Raw genomic sequence first — 17,693 nt, 5'->3', positions numbered from 1 at the left:
CCTCAGGATCAGCCCGGGACCTCCAGAGGCCCCCTCCTCTGCCTACACTCTCCCAGGACACCCACACTCCAGCCATAAGGAACTGACCTCCCACAGTGCCATCACCGTCTATTTTTGTATCTCCCAGCCACCCTCAAGGGCGGGGGCTGGTCTCACTCCCTCTGTCCCTCCTCTCTCCCCAGTGTCCAGCGAAGGTCTGGCCAGGAAGGGGCCTGGGAAGGTGCAGAATCGGGTACCATCCCGGGCCAGCCGGTAACACCTGAAGCTTTCCGCGTCGCCGCAGCGCCCTCTGCCGGGGGCATCGGAGGCCGCGGGCACTCACCGGAGCCGGGGCGTTCACCACCGAGAGGTTGTACCCGTAGAGGAAGGAGGAGCCGAAGGCGCCCACGAGCGAGGCCACGATGAGCGAGCAGGACCAGTCCTGGGAAGGGAGAGGACAGCACGTCAGACCCGGCCCCCGGGCGCAGCGCCAAGGCCCCGCGGGACGCATCTGGAGGCCGTCCCGGGAACCCCAGGGCAGCCCCACCACCGGCCTCCTCGCCCGGCTGCGCAAGGATCCTTCAGACGCAGACCTGACATCCTTAGCAGGGGCTCTGTAAACTGCTACTCATTTATTTTAGTCGAATTTGCCCAGTTTCTGACCCATATGGGAGCAAAATCAAAGCTCGCCTACGTTGCCAACAGTAGCAGCTGGCACTTCGGAAGAGCTACGGGCCAGGCGTTGTTCTGAGCGCTTTCTGCGTATTACCTCATGGAATGCTCGGATCAGGGCTATTTTATCCGGATTTTACAGGTGAGGAAACAAAGGCACAGGGCTGTCCCTAGTGCTGTCTGGCATGGGGGGCTGGAGCCCAGGTGGGCTGGCTCCAGCACTCGGTAGTCACCACTGCACCACACTGCCTCTCCCCCGCTGCCTCTTCACCTGGAAGCAGTTGTCCTGAGGCTGCCGACAGCCACACTACCACACACACACACACTCACACACACACACGCTCACACACCTATGAAGATACTGTTCCCTGCTGGGGTATCAATCTACAGGCCAGTATGAGCACCTCTGGACAAGGACCTACAGACAGAGAGAGACACAGCTTGACCAGGAGAACAAGGCATTTACCTCCATGTAATCCTGTCCTGTGGCTCCATCCAAGGATGGCCACAGCCACAAAGAGACCTGGAGCAGAAACATCTGGGCCCCTTGGCAAAGGCTGACCAGCTGGCAGGAGCTAGAGGAGGAAAGCCTACTTTCCTAGGCTGGCCAGGGAAATGTGGGCCGCTCTCCAGATGGAGGGGACCCAGTGCTCTTGGAAGGCATTCTTTCTCTGCCATCATTTAATGTGTGTGTCTGTGTGTGTGTGTGTGTGTGTGTGCTCCAGGTACCAGGCCCTAACAGAGCTCTGGGGGTACAGCAGGAAACAAGAGAGATGAGTCCACAGCTCAGGGAACTGTGTCAGTCAATACTGTTTGGAAGGGGAAGCAGGACCCAATAGCCAATTCCATGCCCCACCCAGCTCCGTAGCCTTCTCCAGCATGGGCTCCAGGCCAGACGGCTCCACCACACAGCTGGGGGAGCCTGAGCTGGTGTCTTGACCTTTCTGGGTCTCAGCTTGTGCAGCTGTGCAACAGGATGTAAATAGTAGCCCCGGCTGCAGAAGTTGTTGAGAAGTCAGTATGATGCTGGATGAGGATGTTCAGAGTGTTGCATCCCGGTGCCAAGTGTTCAGAGAGGGTGTTTACTCTTTGTTTTCTCTTTCCACTCCCTCTGCCTAGCCATACAGAATGGCCGTTGCCTAAGTTTCATGCCAAGGTCTCTCTTGACATGGCCCGAGTGACTATTGTCTACCTGAAATGCTCCCTTCTAGACACTTCTGTTATCTAAGACCCATTGCCAGCGTCTCCTCCGAAAGCTCCACCTCCTCGTTTTTACGTTTAACTCTTTGATTCAACTCCATCTGACCTCCAGGTCTGTCTCTTCCGACTGTGTAACCCTTGGGCCAGTTACGGAGCTGCTCTGTGAATCTGCCTGCATCTGCAAAACGGGGATGACAGTGGACCCCACCTCGTAGCATATTATGCAGAAGAAAGGAGTTAAACCAGGTAAGGTCCTCGCCTGTCCTGCGGTAGGTGCCCGTGAATGTCAGCAGCAGAGGCTGGACAATGGGTGGGGTCTTACTTTTTGAGGGCGGGGGTCTTCCTTTCAGTAGATGCTGGTGATCGGATGGAGGCGAGAGGAAGGATTTTTAGGCCCTGGGGATGGACGTTGCCACTTGTGAGGCCACAATATTTTTCTGCAGTAAGAGGAGCCTGAGCTGAATGGGATTCATTCATGGAACAGAATCACATTTTGGACAGAATGCCCGTTCTCCACCGCCTTTTGTCCTCAAACTCATCCTCCAGGTCTTAGATGTCACTCCTCCTGATACTGGGAGTGAGTGAGGCCTCCCCTCACTCCCAGCCCCATCATTCTTCCCTTGTCCGCATCCATCAGAAGGCAGAGAAGAGCAGGTGGGAGTCATCTCCCTGGAGCCCCCTGCCCCTGCATGGCCTGCCGGTGCCCACCACCTCTCACCTCTGGCCCCAGGGGCAGAGGTGAAACTGGCAGTTAGCCAGTGATGATTAAGTAGCTAGTAACGTTAGTTTTTTCCTTTTTGCAATTACTGATTCTAGCTTTTAGCTGTTTAACCCACCCATCGTTAACTATGCTGCTTAGGCAATATGCTATCTGACTCCCACTAGGCTCCTATAGATAACGTCACCCTGGAGCCTGGGTCACCATGGAAATGGGTGTGTGAGCTGTTTCTCAGGAATTAGAACCCCTTGTCCACTTCAGGCCGGTTGAGACCACCAACTCATCAACCGGGCCCACGCAGATGTCTGATGAGTGACCTTTTGATGTCAAGAGGCTAAAAACTCCACCCTCAGATCATGCTGATGCCGCCATTTGGTGAACATGGGTCCTGTGAAGAGGCATGGAGTCTGACTACACCTGCACGGATCATCGATTACCTCACCTCTCTCACCTCCAGTCACCTCTCTCCACATTTCAGACCACCTTGCCCCATCCCATAGATATCCCTGAGTCCCTGTTTTCCAGGAAGCGAATTTGAGGCTCATGCTCTCGCTTCCTCACATGGCTGCCTTGTGATTAAACCCTCTCTCTGCTACAATCTCGTTGTCCCAGTGTTTGGCTTTGCGGGCGGCGGGCAAAAATGAACCTGGTGCCGTAACAGAGGGTGCCCGCTGGCAGGGGGCAGGCAGGGAGGAAGGGAGTGCTGCCCAGCCTGTGCGAGGTAGTTCTCTGCTGTGGCCTCATCACATGAGCACCACTACGCTGCCAGAAGATGCTGTCAGCCCAGGAAACTGCGGCTCGAGAGGTGGGATGCCAGAGCTGGGTCACAGGGACCAGGATGCAGGACCCACATGCAGGGGTCCCTGAGCAAAGCCACAGCCTTTCAAGCACAGAGGTCCTGTGGTTGGCACAGAGGCTGGTGATGGTAGTTACCTTTCTTCTGCTCCCGCCCAGTGTCCCGCTGCTCGGGCAGGCACCCTCGGGAGGCCCCGGGCAGCTCGGGCTGCATGGGAGGGGAGCCAAGCTCAGTTCCCAGGAATCCATGCTCTGTTTCCCCGAACGCTGGCCCCGATGGCCCTTGCTGCTGGCGACTGGGCCCCCGCAGAGCCTCCAGCTGGGCTCTGCCGGAGCATCTCCCTGAATGAGGAGCAGAGGGTGGGAACACCCCAACAGGAAATGTGGCAATTTTCTCTCCTCTGAACGGGAAGTTGGGCAATGTTCTCTGTTTTGTTTTCTTTTCCCTGTTCCCAAGTCGTAACAGCAACTGAAGAGTCTTAAAGGGAAACTCGTCTTCTGAGGAATCACCACCCGGGGTGTGGATTTTTCCTTTGGCATCTTTTTATTTTCCCTCTTAACAAGGCCAACGCAGGGAATGGAGCAACTGGCATAACCCCGGGCCAAGTGTCCCAAAGGTCACTGACTTCGCAGAAGAAGCCTGGCAGGGTTCCAGCCCTGACTCCACTGCTTTTTAACTATGTGTCCTCAGGCAAGTCACTTTGCTTCTCTGAGCTACTGGTTCACAAGTGCAAAATGGGAGACTGGTCCCGCCCTGACTGACTGCAGTGTGATTCCGAGGCTGAAATAGAAGACACACGGCCCAGAGCAGCCTGTTGCAGATGGACGTGGGCTGCCCTGAGGCTCTAGAACAAATGAGGAGGCTGTGGGTTTGGAAGAAAAAGAATCTGCCACTCAGTGCTTCCTCTGTCCCGCTCATGCAGCACTGGCTGAGGGAGCACCTCCTACTGCCCGCCCCGGGCTGGCTCAGGGAAGGATTAGGGAGGCAAGACCCCTCATGCTCACTAGCACGTCATGAGAATCAATCGCTGCATGGCCGATTTGCCCCAGATGTCAGAGCGGCACCTTCACTCGTGTCTAGGACAGGCTGCCTCGGCCATTTGCTCCCAGAGGCAGAGAGCAGGTTTGGAGGCTGGCCGGGCAAAGGCGAGTTTGGGGAATGCAGAACGCCTAAGAGGCCAGGGCAGCCCTCCAGTCCACAAAAAAGAGACAAGAAGCCAGCAAACTCGGTTTAATGGAAAGCACACATTGAAATAAAAGGTGTGGAGTATTACAGAAGTGCCGGGAGCGTGGAACGTCAAGTGCACGTTCAAACATCCAGCCCGGAGATGCACAATGGCAGAAAAAATGCTGCTCAAGGGGGAACCAAAACTTGCAGAAGGAAAAGCCAACCCTCTGTAATGAGGCTGGTTACTTACTGAGCACACGCGTCACTCAGTGCAATCACCACTCTGTGTATTAATCATGCATGGATACCTCTCGGAGAGTTGGCTCTTCCTGGAGTTGTTTTTCAGCCAGTGAGCGATTGGCACCCTCACCTCACGGAGCTGTGGTCCAGAGCACATGGAAGCTCTTGATTACGACCTGACGTGCAATGACCGAGGCTTCCCCAGGAAAACATGGAGAAGGTACCGAGCCAACCTGAGGCTGGATCAAGGAAGACTTTCTGGAAGAGGTGATTCCTGAGCAGATTCTTAAACAATGTGTAAACCCAGGGAATATGCGGGCAGAGAAGGGCGTGGGATGGGAGGCTGCTCAGCCTGGGCCTGCAGGCATGGACGCCCTGGGGTATGTGGGGAAACAAAATAATTGAGCGTGGTTGGTTGGGGCCTAACGTGTGGGAGGGGAAGAGACAGCTGCTTCCCCGTGGATTGAGGACCACCCCGTGTGTCCTGATGGGGACTTTATATTCTTCATCTCAAAAGGCGCCAGGACCTAGGCAGTCCACACAAAGGTGCAGCTGGGTGTAAAGTGGGAGGGAGGGTGCTGGGTCCCTGGTGTCTGGGGAGTCCCTGGGCTGAGAAGGCTTCCAAGGTCAAAAAGCATTAAGGGCCCTGCCAGCCAAGCTCAGCATGTCAACAGGCCACACTGGCCCGAGGCCCAGCGGTGTACCCTGCGTGTGGGCGTGGGGCCCTGTGGAGCTGCCCCTGCCCACCTCTGCTGCCTCAACTTCCCTGACCCAAAGTCCTGCTGAATTTGAGCTCTGAGGGCAGAAGCCAGAGGGGCTGCTCCTGGGCCTGCCCAGCACCAGGGGCTCTGCCAGAACCCGGGACTGGACCCAAGTCACTAGAGCATGAGAAACTTGCAGGGCACACTCCCTTTCTCTCTGGTGGCCTGGAGGCGGAACTTGGCCTGAAGAGTTCCTCTTATTGGTGGAGCCAGGTGTCTGTAAATCCTCTCCCCAGGCTGCCAACAAACTGGCTCAGGGGTGAGCAGCGACTTGCCCAGAGTCACACAGCTGAGAGTAGAACCCAGCTGTCCTGGCTCAAGTTCCAGGCCAGTGCTCTGGCTATTTAGAAAGCCCGGCCATCAAATTAACTGCACTTTCTTCCTTCAGGCAGATGCGTGATCTCCAGTCCCCAGTGGTGTCCCCAGGGCTTCCTAAGGTGACAAGATACACAGCTTGACTCTCTGAAAGCCTCGGCAAAGGTGATGGGAGCTGTCCCTTCACTTCGCCACAGCTCAGCGTTGCAAAACCCAGACGCTGGCGCCATGCTGCCTGGGTGTGGGTCTCTGCCCAGCCGCTTACAACCTGTGAGCTCTTGGGCAAGTTATTCGGCCTCTCTGGGCACAGCGTCCCCATCTGATTAGTGGGCATGATAACAGCACCACCGCCTCACAGACTTGTTGAGAAGATTCAATGAGTTTATACATGAAAAACGCATAGAACCCTGGAAACCAGGACAGCACCGGCATATGGCAAGCGTATGATGAATATTCATTATTTTTCTTCAAATCACCTTGTTCCCAGATAATGTGCTATTTTTTGACCCAAATACTTTCATCCTTTTCTAAATAAATGCCATCGGGAGGACTCTGTGTAGAAAGATTTGCTCCCCTCGGGAAGACACTGTCCTCAGCAGTAAAAGGAGAGGTCTGGGGCCAGGTTGATGTCATGGGACAATTGCTAAGGCCCATGCCAGTGCTCAAGTTCTGGCCCTCTGTGAAGAACGTGGTGTGGTGTGGCTCTGTGAACCAGAGGGCAGCTGGCCAGGGCTCCCCGTTACCCAAAGCACCCTCCTACCTTTGTTGCACAGTACATGTCTACACCTCTTTGCCCTTGGCCAAGTGTTCACACCCAAGATATCACCAATCCCCCCAGCAGCTCTATGAGGGGCCCACTAGGCTGATGTTACGGGGAAGAACTGAAGTTCAAGGAGAGGTGGACTTGTCCGTCTCCAAGTCCAGCGCCATCCCCCCATTCCACATGGCCTGTGGCCCATGCTCTCAGGCAGATTGTAAGAAAATTAGCTCTATCAAGGACGTGGTCATAAACAAACATTCCTAGGGTGCTGGGGCCTTTCACCTGTTCTGATACTCATTCCTCATGCAGACACCCACTCATCGGCATCCATCAAGTGAGAGCCTCCTCCTGCAGGCTCTCCTGGCCCTTGCTCAGGCTCTTCCCTCTGGCTCCCTACAACAACTTTGCCCGTCGTTCAGTACTCAGCTCTCCCCCGCTGAGCCCCCAGAATCCTCCCTGGACCTCTCTCTGCCCCGCTCCTGTGTGCCACGTGCTGCTCACAGCTGCGCCCGCTCTGATCGCTTTCTTGCAAGCGTCTGCCCTCGTGTGTGCCTTCCCCTCTGGAGAGGAGCTCGCCGAGGGCAGGGACTGTGTGTGTCTGTTATGAGGTGAACTGTGCCCCCCAACATCCATATGTTGAAGCTTTACCCCTGATACCTCCAAATGTGACTGCATTTGGAGATAGGGCCTTTAAAGAGGAGATTAAAGTAAAATGAGATCACGAGGAGATCCTAACCCAGTATGGCTGGAGTCCTCATAGGAAGCGGACATTAGGACACAGACACACACAGATGCGAAGTCACAGCGAGAAGACAGCCGTCTACAAGCCAAGGAGAGATGCCTCAGAAGAAACCAACTCTGCCGACACCTTGATCTTGGACTTCTAACTTCCAGGACTGTGAGATAATAAATTCCTGTTGTCTGTGGTGCTTTTCACGGCAGCCGAGCAGACTCACACCGTGTCCTGAGCATCTCTGCTTTCCCAGGGCCTTCCTCCCCACTGGCTCAGGGAGGGGCCCGGTAGATCCTTCTGGCACTGAACTCAAACTGTCCTCTGGATGATTTGCTGAGGCTAGAAATTTGGCTTGAACAAGATGAAAATTTTCTGCCAGGAAAGGGTAGGAAAAAAGGGGAGTTTCTGTCGAGTATCATTTAAGCAGAAGGTTTGAGATGACTACACCTCTTTCTTCATCAGACCGAATGCCTGGACGGTGGAGCCTTGACTTAAGCTAATATAGACACCAAGAAGGATATACAGGGAATCGCTCTCTATTTAACATGATTCCGCCGTGTCCCCGGATGACCTGAGGCAGGTGGCTTGGCCTCCCTGAAACTCCATTCCCACCTGTGAGATGGGGATAATGAAGCTCAGCCTGCTAATTTCAGATGTCCCTGGCAATTTAGTGGATACACTTGTGTTGCTCTTTGTCCTGATAAATAAAGGTTAATTACAAATATGGACATATCTTCTTCTGAGTCCTGGTTGCTTCCATACCCATCACAGGAGACAAGGCATAGAGGGGCCAGGGTTCCAGACCAGTTGCACCTGCAATTGGCTATGTAGCCTTGATGAGTGGCTTCAGCCTTCTCTGAGCCTCAGTTCCCTGCCTGTAAAATGAGGGGAGTGATGCCTTCACCATGGTGTGGCCAAGAGAACCAAATGAGAGACCCATGTAAAGGTCCAGCACAGAGCGGGTGCTGTCTGGCTATTGATTTTTTAATTTGGCTTAAAGGGAGGGTTCAAGGAGTCCCAAGGGGGGAGAGAGTGTTTGTAAGTGCTGAGGACTTCCAGGAGGAGGGGGCACCTGAACTGGGCCTTGTGGTGGGGTGGAGGATGGGTCTCAGTGTATCCTTAAGGATGATGACATCATTACCTTCAATATCAATGTCCCCTCCTGAAAATGACCTTTGGTATGGAGACATCACCCCCCTGTCCAGAAGGTCACCAGCAGATAGTATTATCAACAAAGTACAGTGCCATCAGTGGCCTGCGCCTCATCGCACACACTTTCCGACTTCACGGCTCCTTCCCACATAACTGTGCTCCCAGCCTCTGCTCACTCTCCTCCGCCTGACCTCACCTTCACCCCCACTTCCCAGGAGGGACCGCCCTGGCGTATAAGGGAGAGACAAGGAATCCAGGACTGACCGATTTCTTTTTCACCAAATCGCTTTCTTGGCTATCTGCTGGGTCCTTTTCACTGAGCTGCATGGTTTCTTTTTCAGATTTTGGGCTGGGCTTCTTTGTTCCTGAGAAAAAAGGAGGAAGTCATTAGACACCTGATGTCGCAGATGGGTAACTCAGGGGAGGTGGCCCCGAACAGGTGAGGGGCCCTGACGAGGACACCAGGATGGGGGACCCCGGCTCCCCCTGGAGACCTGGGCACCTCCTTCCTCTACTCTGGCCTCAGTTTCTCTATTGTGAGATGGTTGGGTTGGACTACATCTGTTTCCCACACTTGCTGCATTGCTTATTAAATACAGGCCCCTTTCCAGAAGATTCTCATCAGAAAGTCATTCTTAGGGTGGGGGTACATCTTGGAAACACTAGAGTTTCTGTCCCCAAGATGTGAAAATAAAAGCAAAAGCAGTACAAATTAAAATGAAGCACTAATGTCCCCATCAATCTGGAAACTATTACCAAAATTGTAAGCAGAGTCAATGGTGTGACAGAAGGAGAAAACTGTACAGCTTTTCTGCAGTTTGGAAATATGTTTCTAGAGCCATAAAAATATTTAGGCCCAACTACTCCATTTATAAATGGCTCCATTTATAAACTCCATTTATAAGAAGTTAGCTGAAAGCAGTAATAAAAATGCACAGAAAGATTTAAGCCTGAGATTGTCATTACAGCATTTTTCATGTTAGAAAAACAGTATTCACAATAGGAAAGAATATCTTACCAGAAAGTGTAGATAAATTATGGTACATCCGTATGATGGAAACTCATGCAGTGCTTAAAGACTTACATTAAAGGGGGACATTTAATGTCATGGGAAAATGTTTAGAATTCTTACTTGACAAAAAGAGGAAGACATATAAAAAATATATATTAGTCAGCATTAAAAATAGATGTACTTCTATGGGCCGGCCCTGTGGCCTAGTGGTTAATTTCAGTGCACTCCACTTTGCGGCCCAGGTTCGGTTCCCAGGCATGGGCCTACACGATTATCGGCAGCCATGCTGTGGCAGTGACCCTCATACAAAATAGAGGAAGATTGGCACGGATGTTAGCTCAGGGTGAATCTTCCTCAGGAAAAAGAAAGGTGTACTTATAGAGTCACAGGATTAAACAATTTATGTACTTAAACTATGCCTATGTGTTTTTTAAATTTAAAATTAAATTTAAAATAAAATGTTTATATATTATTTATTCAACAATTCTTTATTAAGCTCCTAGTGTCTAGGTTAAGAGGAGGCAATCCTGAGCAAGACGGCACTTGCCCCGCCCTCGTGGAGCTTATGTTCTAGGAGAAGAGACAATTGAGGCAGAGTGTGCAGACTGCGTACAGGTACAGGTGTACAGGTGAGCGGGCTGGCCCAGTGCAGGATGGGAGAGCAGTGGGGAGGGGCCGTGGAGATGAGCAGAGGACAGTCACATGCTTATGTGCACAGAAAATAGATTGCCTGGAAGCAGCGACACAGAACAGCAGTTACCATTTGACTGTGGCATTTCAGCCACCTTTCATCTGATACGTTTGCCTGTAGTTCTCCAATTTTGTAGACTAAGAAAAAAAAAATTTACAACTAGAAAAACAAGTTTTTAAAATTACTTTAAACAAATTTTTTTTGAAGAAGTAAGCCCTTACGTTCTCAAGTAGACCTAAAAACATTCAATTCTGGAAGAATACATAGTTTTGTAACATGATGGCTCTGAGGTGCAGAAGTCATTTGAGCTGGCCTGACAAGAAGACTGGGGAGCTGCTGTGGCCAACACTTGAGTGGGACATTCAAGGCCCGCCACTGAGAGACCCCACCTGTCTCGTCCCAGCACACACCCAGGGACACTCCAGCACGCTGGACCTCTGTTTTCAGGCCTCTCTTGCTGTTTCTTGGGCTGTTCCCTTGGCCTAGAATGCTTTCCCTCCTTCCCCTGTCTCACCCTCCAGGCCCACCTCCTCTGCCCATCTGTCTGTTCCTTCTGGAAAATCTGAATCACTTCCTCCTGTGCACGTACCCTAGCATGTCCCATTAGCCCTAGCAGGAAGAAAACTGTACAGGCTGACCCTTCTCTTGTCTGTGTCCTCACGAGTGACTGAGACCTCCTCCCAATGGTTCATGTTACGTGTTGACTTGGCAAGGCCATGGCGCTCAGTTGTTTGGTTGAACACCTAGAGAACAGGCTAGATGTTGCTGGTGGGTTTGATATACAATTAAGATTTACAATCAGTTGACTTTAAGTAAAGCAGTGACACTCCATAATGGGAGTGGGCCTCATTCAGTCAGTTGAAGGCCTTAAGCGCAAAGACTGAGGTACCTTGAAGAGGAAGGAATTTGGCCTCAAGAGAGAAACATAGAAATTCGGTCTGAGTTTCCAGACTTCAGACCAAGACTGCAACATCAACTCTTACGGGAATTTCTAGCCTGCTGGCTCACCATATGGGTTTTGAGCTTGCCAGCCCCCACAATCGCATGAGCCAACTCCTTAGAATTTCTCTCTCTCCCTCACTTTCTATCTATATCTACATCTATGTCTATATTTATATCTACACATATCTATTATATAGTTATACATCCTACTGGTTCTGTTCCTCTGGAGAACTCTGAGTGTATTCACTTTCTGAGGAGAACTCTGAGGAGTGTATTCACTCCTCACACTTGGGGGCCACAGCTGATCCATCTCTGTGTCCACAGAATCTGACAGAGTGCCTGGCCCGAGAGGTGTATAGAAAACGGAATGGGTGGGGTGGGCAGGAAAAGAGGAGTGAGAATGGGATCAGATGGGACAGGATGGGAGAGAGGAGGCCAGAATGACGGTATCCATGGCCACCACTTGCCCACTTCCAGGGGCTGCATTCCCATTCTAGTTTATGTGAATGGCTGTCACCATACAACTCCAGAGAGAGTCATTCACACAGATGACACTGTAAATGTCCCCCTGCAGTTATGCAACATGCTGGCCCTACGGATCCCTAAGGATGAAGATGGGCTCCAAACCATCAGGCAAGAGCCAGGATTTGAAAGGACATGAGCAGAGTGGAAGGAGCAAGGCTATTGGAGTCAGAAACTTGGGTCCTAATCCTGGGTTTTGCAGTTGTGAGCGAGGACAAGTTACTTAACTTCTGGGTCTGTTTCCTCATCAGTCAGTTAATGATGGTCATGATCCTCTCAGATCACGATTGTTAGATAAGGGAGAATGTATATAAAAGGACTTGGGAGATGCCTGGCAAGTCCCTGGTGTGTAATTAATGGCAACTATCATTCCCTGAGCTGGAGAAGACTCAGAAGGTAACAGATGTTGGGGTGGCAGGAAATGGAGAGTTCTGTTTAAGTGTGGAGCTCAAGATGTTTGTGTGACATCCAAGTGCAAATACCAATGGGGCATTTGGAAATGAGAGTGGTGTTTGAGAAGCGGTCTGAGCTCAGGATAAATTAATGGTAATAAAACCATGGGATTAGGTAAGACCACCCAGGGAGAAAGCATAGAGGGAGAAGATTCCTAGGGAACTCCAACACAGAAAGAGCAGACAGGGGATTAAAATGGCAATGGAGACTGAGTTGGAGAAAACAGAGAGAGCAAGCTGTTAGCAATGGCAAGACAAGAACTTTCAGAGGAAGTGAGTGGTCAGCTGTGTTGAATATGGCTCACGGGTCAAGTAAGAGGAATGAAGAGTGTCCACAACATGTGGCCACATGGAGGCCATTGGTAAGAGTAATGAGAGCGATTTAAGTTGAGTGGTTGGGGAGAGCCTGGAACGTCTGGAAGAGCAGAACACTGGCAGAGGGGAGGAGCAGAGAAGAGAGCAGGCGGTGGGGTGTGGATCAAAGGACGGAATGTAGGAAAAGGATGACTAGGACTGCAGATACGGAAGTGGAGAAATGAGAGACTTCTGTCGAATGGCATCTGTACCCCTCAGTGAAGCACAAGGCCAAGCAATCAACTGAAGGGGAAGAAGGGTGGCGTGTGGAGGTTTGCGAAGCTGTGAAATAGTCACTAGGGACATCCGGGGAACAGCCTTAAAAACCAAGCCTGGTCAGGTAGCAGGATGGTGTGCAAGGTCCCTTCATGGCTCAGTACTGGAGAAGGAAGATGGTGGGTCTTGCTAGCTTTGGGTGTTCATGAGGGAGGGACAGAGGGTGACTGACAGGCATGACAAGGCAGTTACAGGAGAATGTCAAGCTTTCACTGGGGGCTCAGATGGGGGAACAACTGAGAGAAGACATGATTCAAGCTGTGGTCCAAGGGTGACTTTTGTTAGGACGTACCTTGCCCATCCAAAGCTGGAACCACTGGAAATCAAGGTCAGAGCAGATGAAGAACAGTCACAAATGTGGAGGAAGCCGTGGGCACAGAAATGGGTGGGAGGAGAAGAGAAGGCAACAACAGGACGTAAAGAAATCATAGTGTGCGTTAAGTATCTTCGTGTGCCATAATTAAGGTGGGGTGGGGTGAAGAGCGGCCTCAGCAGATCCCAATGACAGGCTGAGTAAATCCTCCGTGTTGCAAGGTGAGGGGAGGTGTGCCATAGGTCAAGGACAGGGAGAGACTTGTGCCTTCCTCCCAGAAAACATGTTGCCAAAGGGGAACATTGCTGGCACCAGGAGGATGTGTGGGTGGTGGGCTCTGCTTCCTCCGGGGCCACAACCAACTCTGATCTTCTACTCCCTGGCCAAGAAGGACAAGGATTGCTAAGTCAATAGGGACCCACTGCCCAGGGGAGCTATCTGCAGCAGAGGTCTGAGATTGTGCACCTCACTCTACAGAGACCACCACAGAGCTGACAATGACCTCATCATCCCTGAGACATCACATCATGGTGGGAGGCTGCCCGCCTTGCAGTGCAAGGCTGAGTGCAGACAGCTTGCACCCCAGGCAGCAGGACCAGTGGGTTCAAATCCAGCTCTGAGCTGCCAGCCATGTCAGAAATAAAGCAAGCAGGGCTCGGAGAAGAATCTTTACCTTACCAATCTGTCACAGAGGTCGGACAGAACCCAGAAGCCTGAAGTAAAACCATCACTGATAAATGTGTGTTGGGTGAAAGGACAAAAGCAGAGACAAGGCCCCAGCATGCATCAGTGCATCACAAAAGGGTGGCTCACAGCCAAGGTGGCCTTCTTGTCCCAAACCAGGCTCCTGCAAGCTCGAGGCCCCTTCCTGGAAGTGCCCAGGGTCGCTGCCCTGTGCTCTGTCCACCCTGCTGAGCGAGGCCCAGAGGTTCCAACAGCCGCTGCTGACAGCTCGGGACACGGAACGCCACACACTCCCTGGTCCCCGAGTTCTCAGTCTGATTACCACTTGGCTGTGACTTTCTTCTTAATTTTCAGGGTTAATTCTCTGCTGACTTTGGCATGGAGCTAAAGTAACCGTAAAACAAGATATTGAAAAGGAATGTAGAAAATAGAGCAGCTTTAAAAGAAAGAGAGAGAAGAGAGAAAGAAAGGAAGAGAGGGAGGGTTGAGGACAGTTACCAGATTACCAGCCTTTGGAATAATAACCATGGCCATAATCACTCATAATCAGTTTCATTTTTGTGTTAACATTCCTCAGACACCACATTAAGCACTTTATGTGCATTTTCTCACCTAATCTTCACCAAGTTGATTTTTAAATCCCTCAGTTTTCAAATCCCGTGTTCCAGCTGTTCTGTAAGAGCCTCAGTAATTCTTGAAATCATCCCGGAAGCCAAGCCAAGCCAAGCCTGTGAACGTAACTTACCAGTTTCCTGGAGCTTCCCTCCCAGTTTGCTAGAGCCGACTGAAGATGCTTCATGGATAGATCAGCTCCTGATATAATCAAATAGAAATCTGGGAAATTGTGAAAGAAAACAGTGTTAATGATTACACAGCATCTAGCTGCTACTGTAAACATTCTGTAATGAGTAATAAATGATTAACAGTGAATTATTGATGGCCAGCTCAACGTATTAAAAATGTGCCCAGCCGTAGGTCAGTGAGTTCTGGACGGGGAGTCAAAGGCAGAGGTGTCCTGGCAAAGCCACTGCTGAGTAACGGATTAACCATCCTGGGTGTCTGCTCCCTTCCCGCTATCATGAGGATGTGACCAGGACCAGACCCACCTGCCTGGACTGGGAGGAGGGTCAGGTGAAATAACACGCTGGAGTTGTGAAGCAGGACACAAAGGAATGCAGGCTGATGGAGTCCTAAGCCAGGAGGAGCAGGACGAGGAGTTAACTCTTGCCTCTCGCTACTCTGCCAATGAAGGAGTAAAATCAGCCCATGGAGAAATACAGGAGAGCCGTCAACTGGGAAATGCTGCCTCCATGGCCACTGCCATTGTTGGTATTTTATGAACGCCACGTTGTCCTCCTGACCTGTCTCTCTACCTTGAAGGTGATGCTCACATGCTAATCCCATTCTCTCCTCCAGACCCTGAGATAACTGAGGGCTGGTGTGGCAGAGAGATGTGAGGGAAAGAGATGAGGGACCCAAGAGTGCAGCTGGGCAGCCCGGGCCAGAGCCAAGCTCAGCCCAGGGCACCAAAAACCCCTGACCAGTTCACAGAGAGAGGTGAGGGTGTGGGAAGTGAGGGATGGTTCTGGGGTGGAGCACAGAAAGATGGGCGCCCAGGAGACCCACCCACCATGGGAAAGGGATGCTGTGCCTGGCTCAGGCTCTTCTCGGAAAACTGGAAACGCCCATCCAATTTCCTTGACATTGATTCAGAGCAACCAGGAAAACTTTTTCCATTTCCGCAGTGCCTTGATGTTGACAAAGGGGTGGCCTGGAGAGCAGAAAGAAATCACCTGATCCCTGGAAGACAGCCACCAAGGTGTCTTTATCAACCAACCTCCGATGTCTGACACAACCTGCAGATGACATTTCTATGCCCGGGAGACTTTAGAAGTGCTTAAGGAAATGCAAACACACCAAGACGGAGGCTGCCTCTGAGCCACTGGATTGCTTTTCAAGCCTTTCAAATCTTCCACCGTTATCCAGCTGATCCCCAGCCCCTCTTTTCCCCAAGCAGTCACCCAGTCTCTCTCTCGACGTCTTTTTAGCTACAACAGATCTTTCTCTGGTGCCAGGATTATTCAACCACTGGCTTAGCAGCATCTAGATAGACAGTATAATATGAGGAGATTTGATGTCAGACCTCAAATCCTAGCTGCAGCCATGTTCCACTGGACAAGTGACCTCTCTGCAAAGCGAGGATGAGGGAGTGCTCATCTCAAGGTCATGTTGTGCAGCTCAAATGAGATGCTGCCCTTGGAACTGGCTGCTGTGTAGCAAGCACCCAGCAAATATTTGCTGTTGCTAATATCGTTGGGAAATCTCTTTATTGATAATTATTTTCATTCCTGTTTATTTATTCTTTTTAAATGTTTTTGGAGCTCCTACTATGTGGCCAACATAGTGCTAGATACTGAAAGGACTGCCAAGAAGGGCACCCCTTTCACTTCTACCTGGTAATGAAACCGAGAAGGAAGGAGTTAAACATATTCCTAGAGCAAAACCTTTGAGATAAATTTTGCTACATGCAGCTGTGCATATTCAGCATAATCAACCGTTGTTTAAGACTAATCAGTCTTTCTGGAGCTCCTTAGTATACGAGTGAGCTGTCTTTCCCGGGAAGTCAAAGTCCAGACATCAAGATTCAGCCTCACAAGGCTGCGGATGAAAACTAACCAGAAAAATCCAGACATTCAAGGGAAAAGAAATTCAGTCTTCAAGGCCAGACACAGGCTGGTGGGAAGGCACCAACCCACAAGGCCACGTGCTCCCCCACCCCTACCTAAAAGCCCAGATAAAAACCCCTACCTTTTTCCCTTCTAGGAGGTGGATCTGAGTTCTAACTCCCATCTCCTCATCTGGCTGCCTTTTAATACCCAACCTCTTTCCTCACCACAAGCCTGGTGTTTCTAGTTTTTTGGCCCTCCCGTGTGGCAAGTAAACAAACTTGTGTTTATGATCGCTAACAGTAATTCACAATCTAGTCAGAAGGATGAGCCAATGTAAGGGACGTACATTCAGTCAGCACCTACTGTGTGCCAGGCACTGGTTATATATAGCCTCATTTAATCCTCAGAGCAGCCACTGAAGTTTTGTCGTTTCTATTTTATGGCTGAGCATACTGGGGCTCCAGAGGTCACCCGACTTGCCCAAGCACCACAGCTAGTGGATGAGAATACAGGTTTAAGGCAAGACCACCTGCTCTGCCTGCCCCAACCTCTATTGACACTGCTCTGTAGGAAAGCCCCTCACCATAGAGTGAGCCTCAGGCCTTGATGTCAGACGCGTTTCTCTTTTTCCTTTTCGGTAGCCAAGCATCCAAACAGACTTCTCACTTTAGAGGATCTCCCAAGTTTGTGGGTCTTTTGGGCACATCCTTCTCCTCTTCTCAAGGATTTCCCTCCAGCAATTATCCCATTTCTCTTCAGCATCATCAATTTCTCCCTCTCTATTAGATTATTCCAAGCTATGCACAAAAATTTCTTAATATCGCCAATTAAAAAACAAAAACAAAACTAAGAAGTGTTGGCAAGGAGGTGGAGAAATGGGAGCCCGCATCCCTTGCTAGTGGGAATGTAAACTGGTTTAGCCACTGGGGGAAATAGGTTGGCGGTTTCTCAAAAAGTAAACAGAGAATTACCATATGACCCAGCAATTCCATTCCTGGGCACATACCCAAGATGACTGAAAACCGGTGTTCAAATGAAAACCTGTACATGAAAGCTCACAGCAGTGCTATTCACAATAGCCAAAGGTGGAAACAGTCCAAATGTCCATCAACCAATGACCGGATGCACAACTGTGGTCCATCCATACGATGGAATATTATTCAGCCATAAAAAGGAATGAAGTTCTGAGAAATGTTACAATGTGGAAGAACCCCGAACCCATTATGCTAAGCGAAAAAAGCCAGACAGAAAAGGTCACACGTTCTATGATTCCATTTAAGTGAAA

At 50.7% G+C, this 17,693-nt stretch overlaps 1 protein-coding gene and 1 long non-coding RNA gene across 15 annotated transcripts in view; one reads left to right on the top strand and one right to left on the bottom strand.

Moving 5' to 3' along the window:
• The window catches only part of SLC2A9 (solute carrier family 2 member 9), a 225,401-nt gene that overhangs the window by 182,618 nt on the left and 25,090 nt on the right, over window positions 1–17,693 (bottom strand). For 6 of the 14 annotated variants that reach the window (XR_011437222.1, XM_023638351.2, XM_070262711.1 and 3 more), the window contains 3 exons: window positions 14,485–14,573; window positions 8,758–8,858; window positions 323–421 (listed from right to left, as the gene is read on the bottom strand). Coding sequence is in view for 10 of the 14 variants with exons in the window: in XM_023638351.2 (XP_023494119.1) it covers window positions 323–421; window positions 8,758–8,820 (162 nt within the window). In the remaining 4 variants the exon portion in view is untranslated. Of the gene's footprint in view, window positions 1–322; window positions 422–3,502; window positions 3,941–8,757; window positions 8,859–14,351; window positions 14,574–15,369; window positions 15,511–17,693 lie in introns of those variants that run through there. The other 8 variants (XR_011437223.1, XM_070262707.1, XR_011437224.1 and 5 more) reach the window with 6 other exon arrangements.
• Window positions 383–8,073, top strand: LOC111772968 (uncharacterized). The gene is made up of 4 exons (XR_002807177.2): window positions 383–793; window positions 1,964–2,097; window positions 3,822–5,039; window positions 5,922–8,073. It is a non-coding gene; the product is annotated as an uncharacterized lncRNA (long non-coding RNA).

Source organism: Equus caballus, chromosome 3 (genome assembly GCF_041296265.1).
Source record: "Equus caballus isolate H_3958 breed thoroughbred chromosome 3, TB-T2T, whole genome shotgun sequence".
NCBI lineage: Eukaryota > Metazoa > Chordata > Mammalia > Perissodactyla > Equidae > Equus > Equus caballus.
This window is presented reverse-complemented; position numbering and strand designations above follow the sequence as displayed.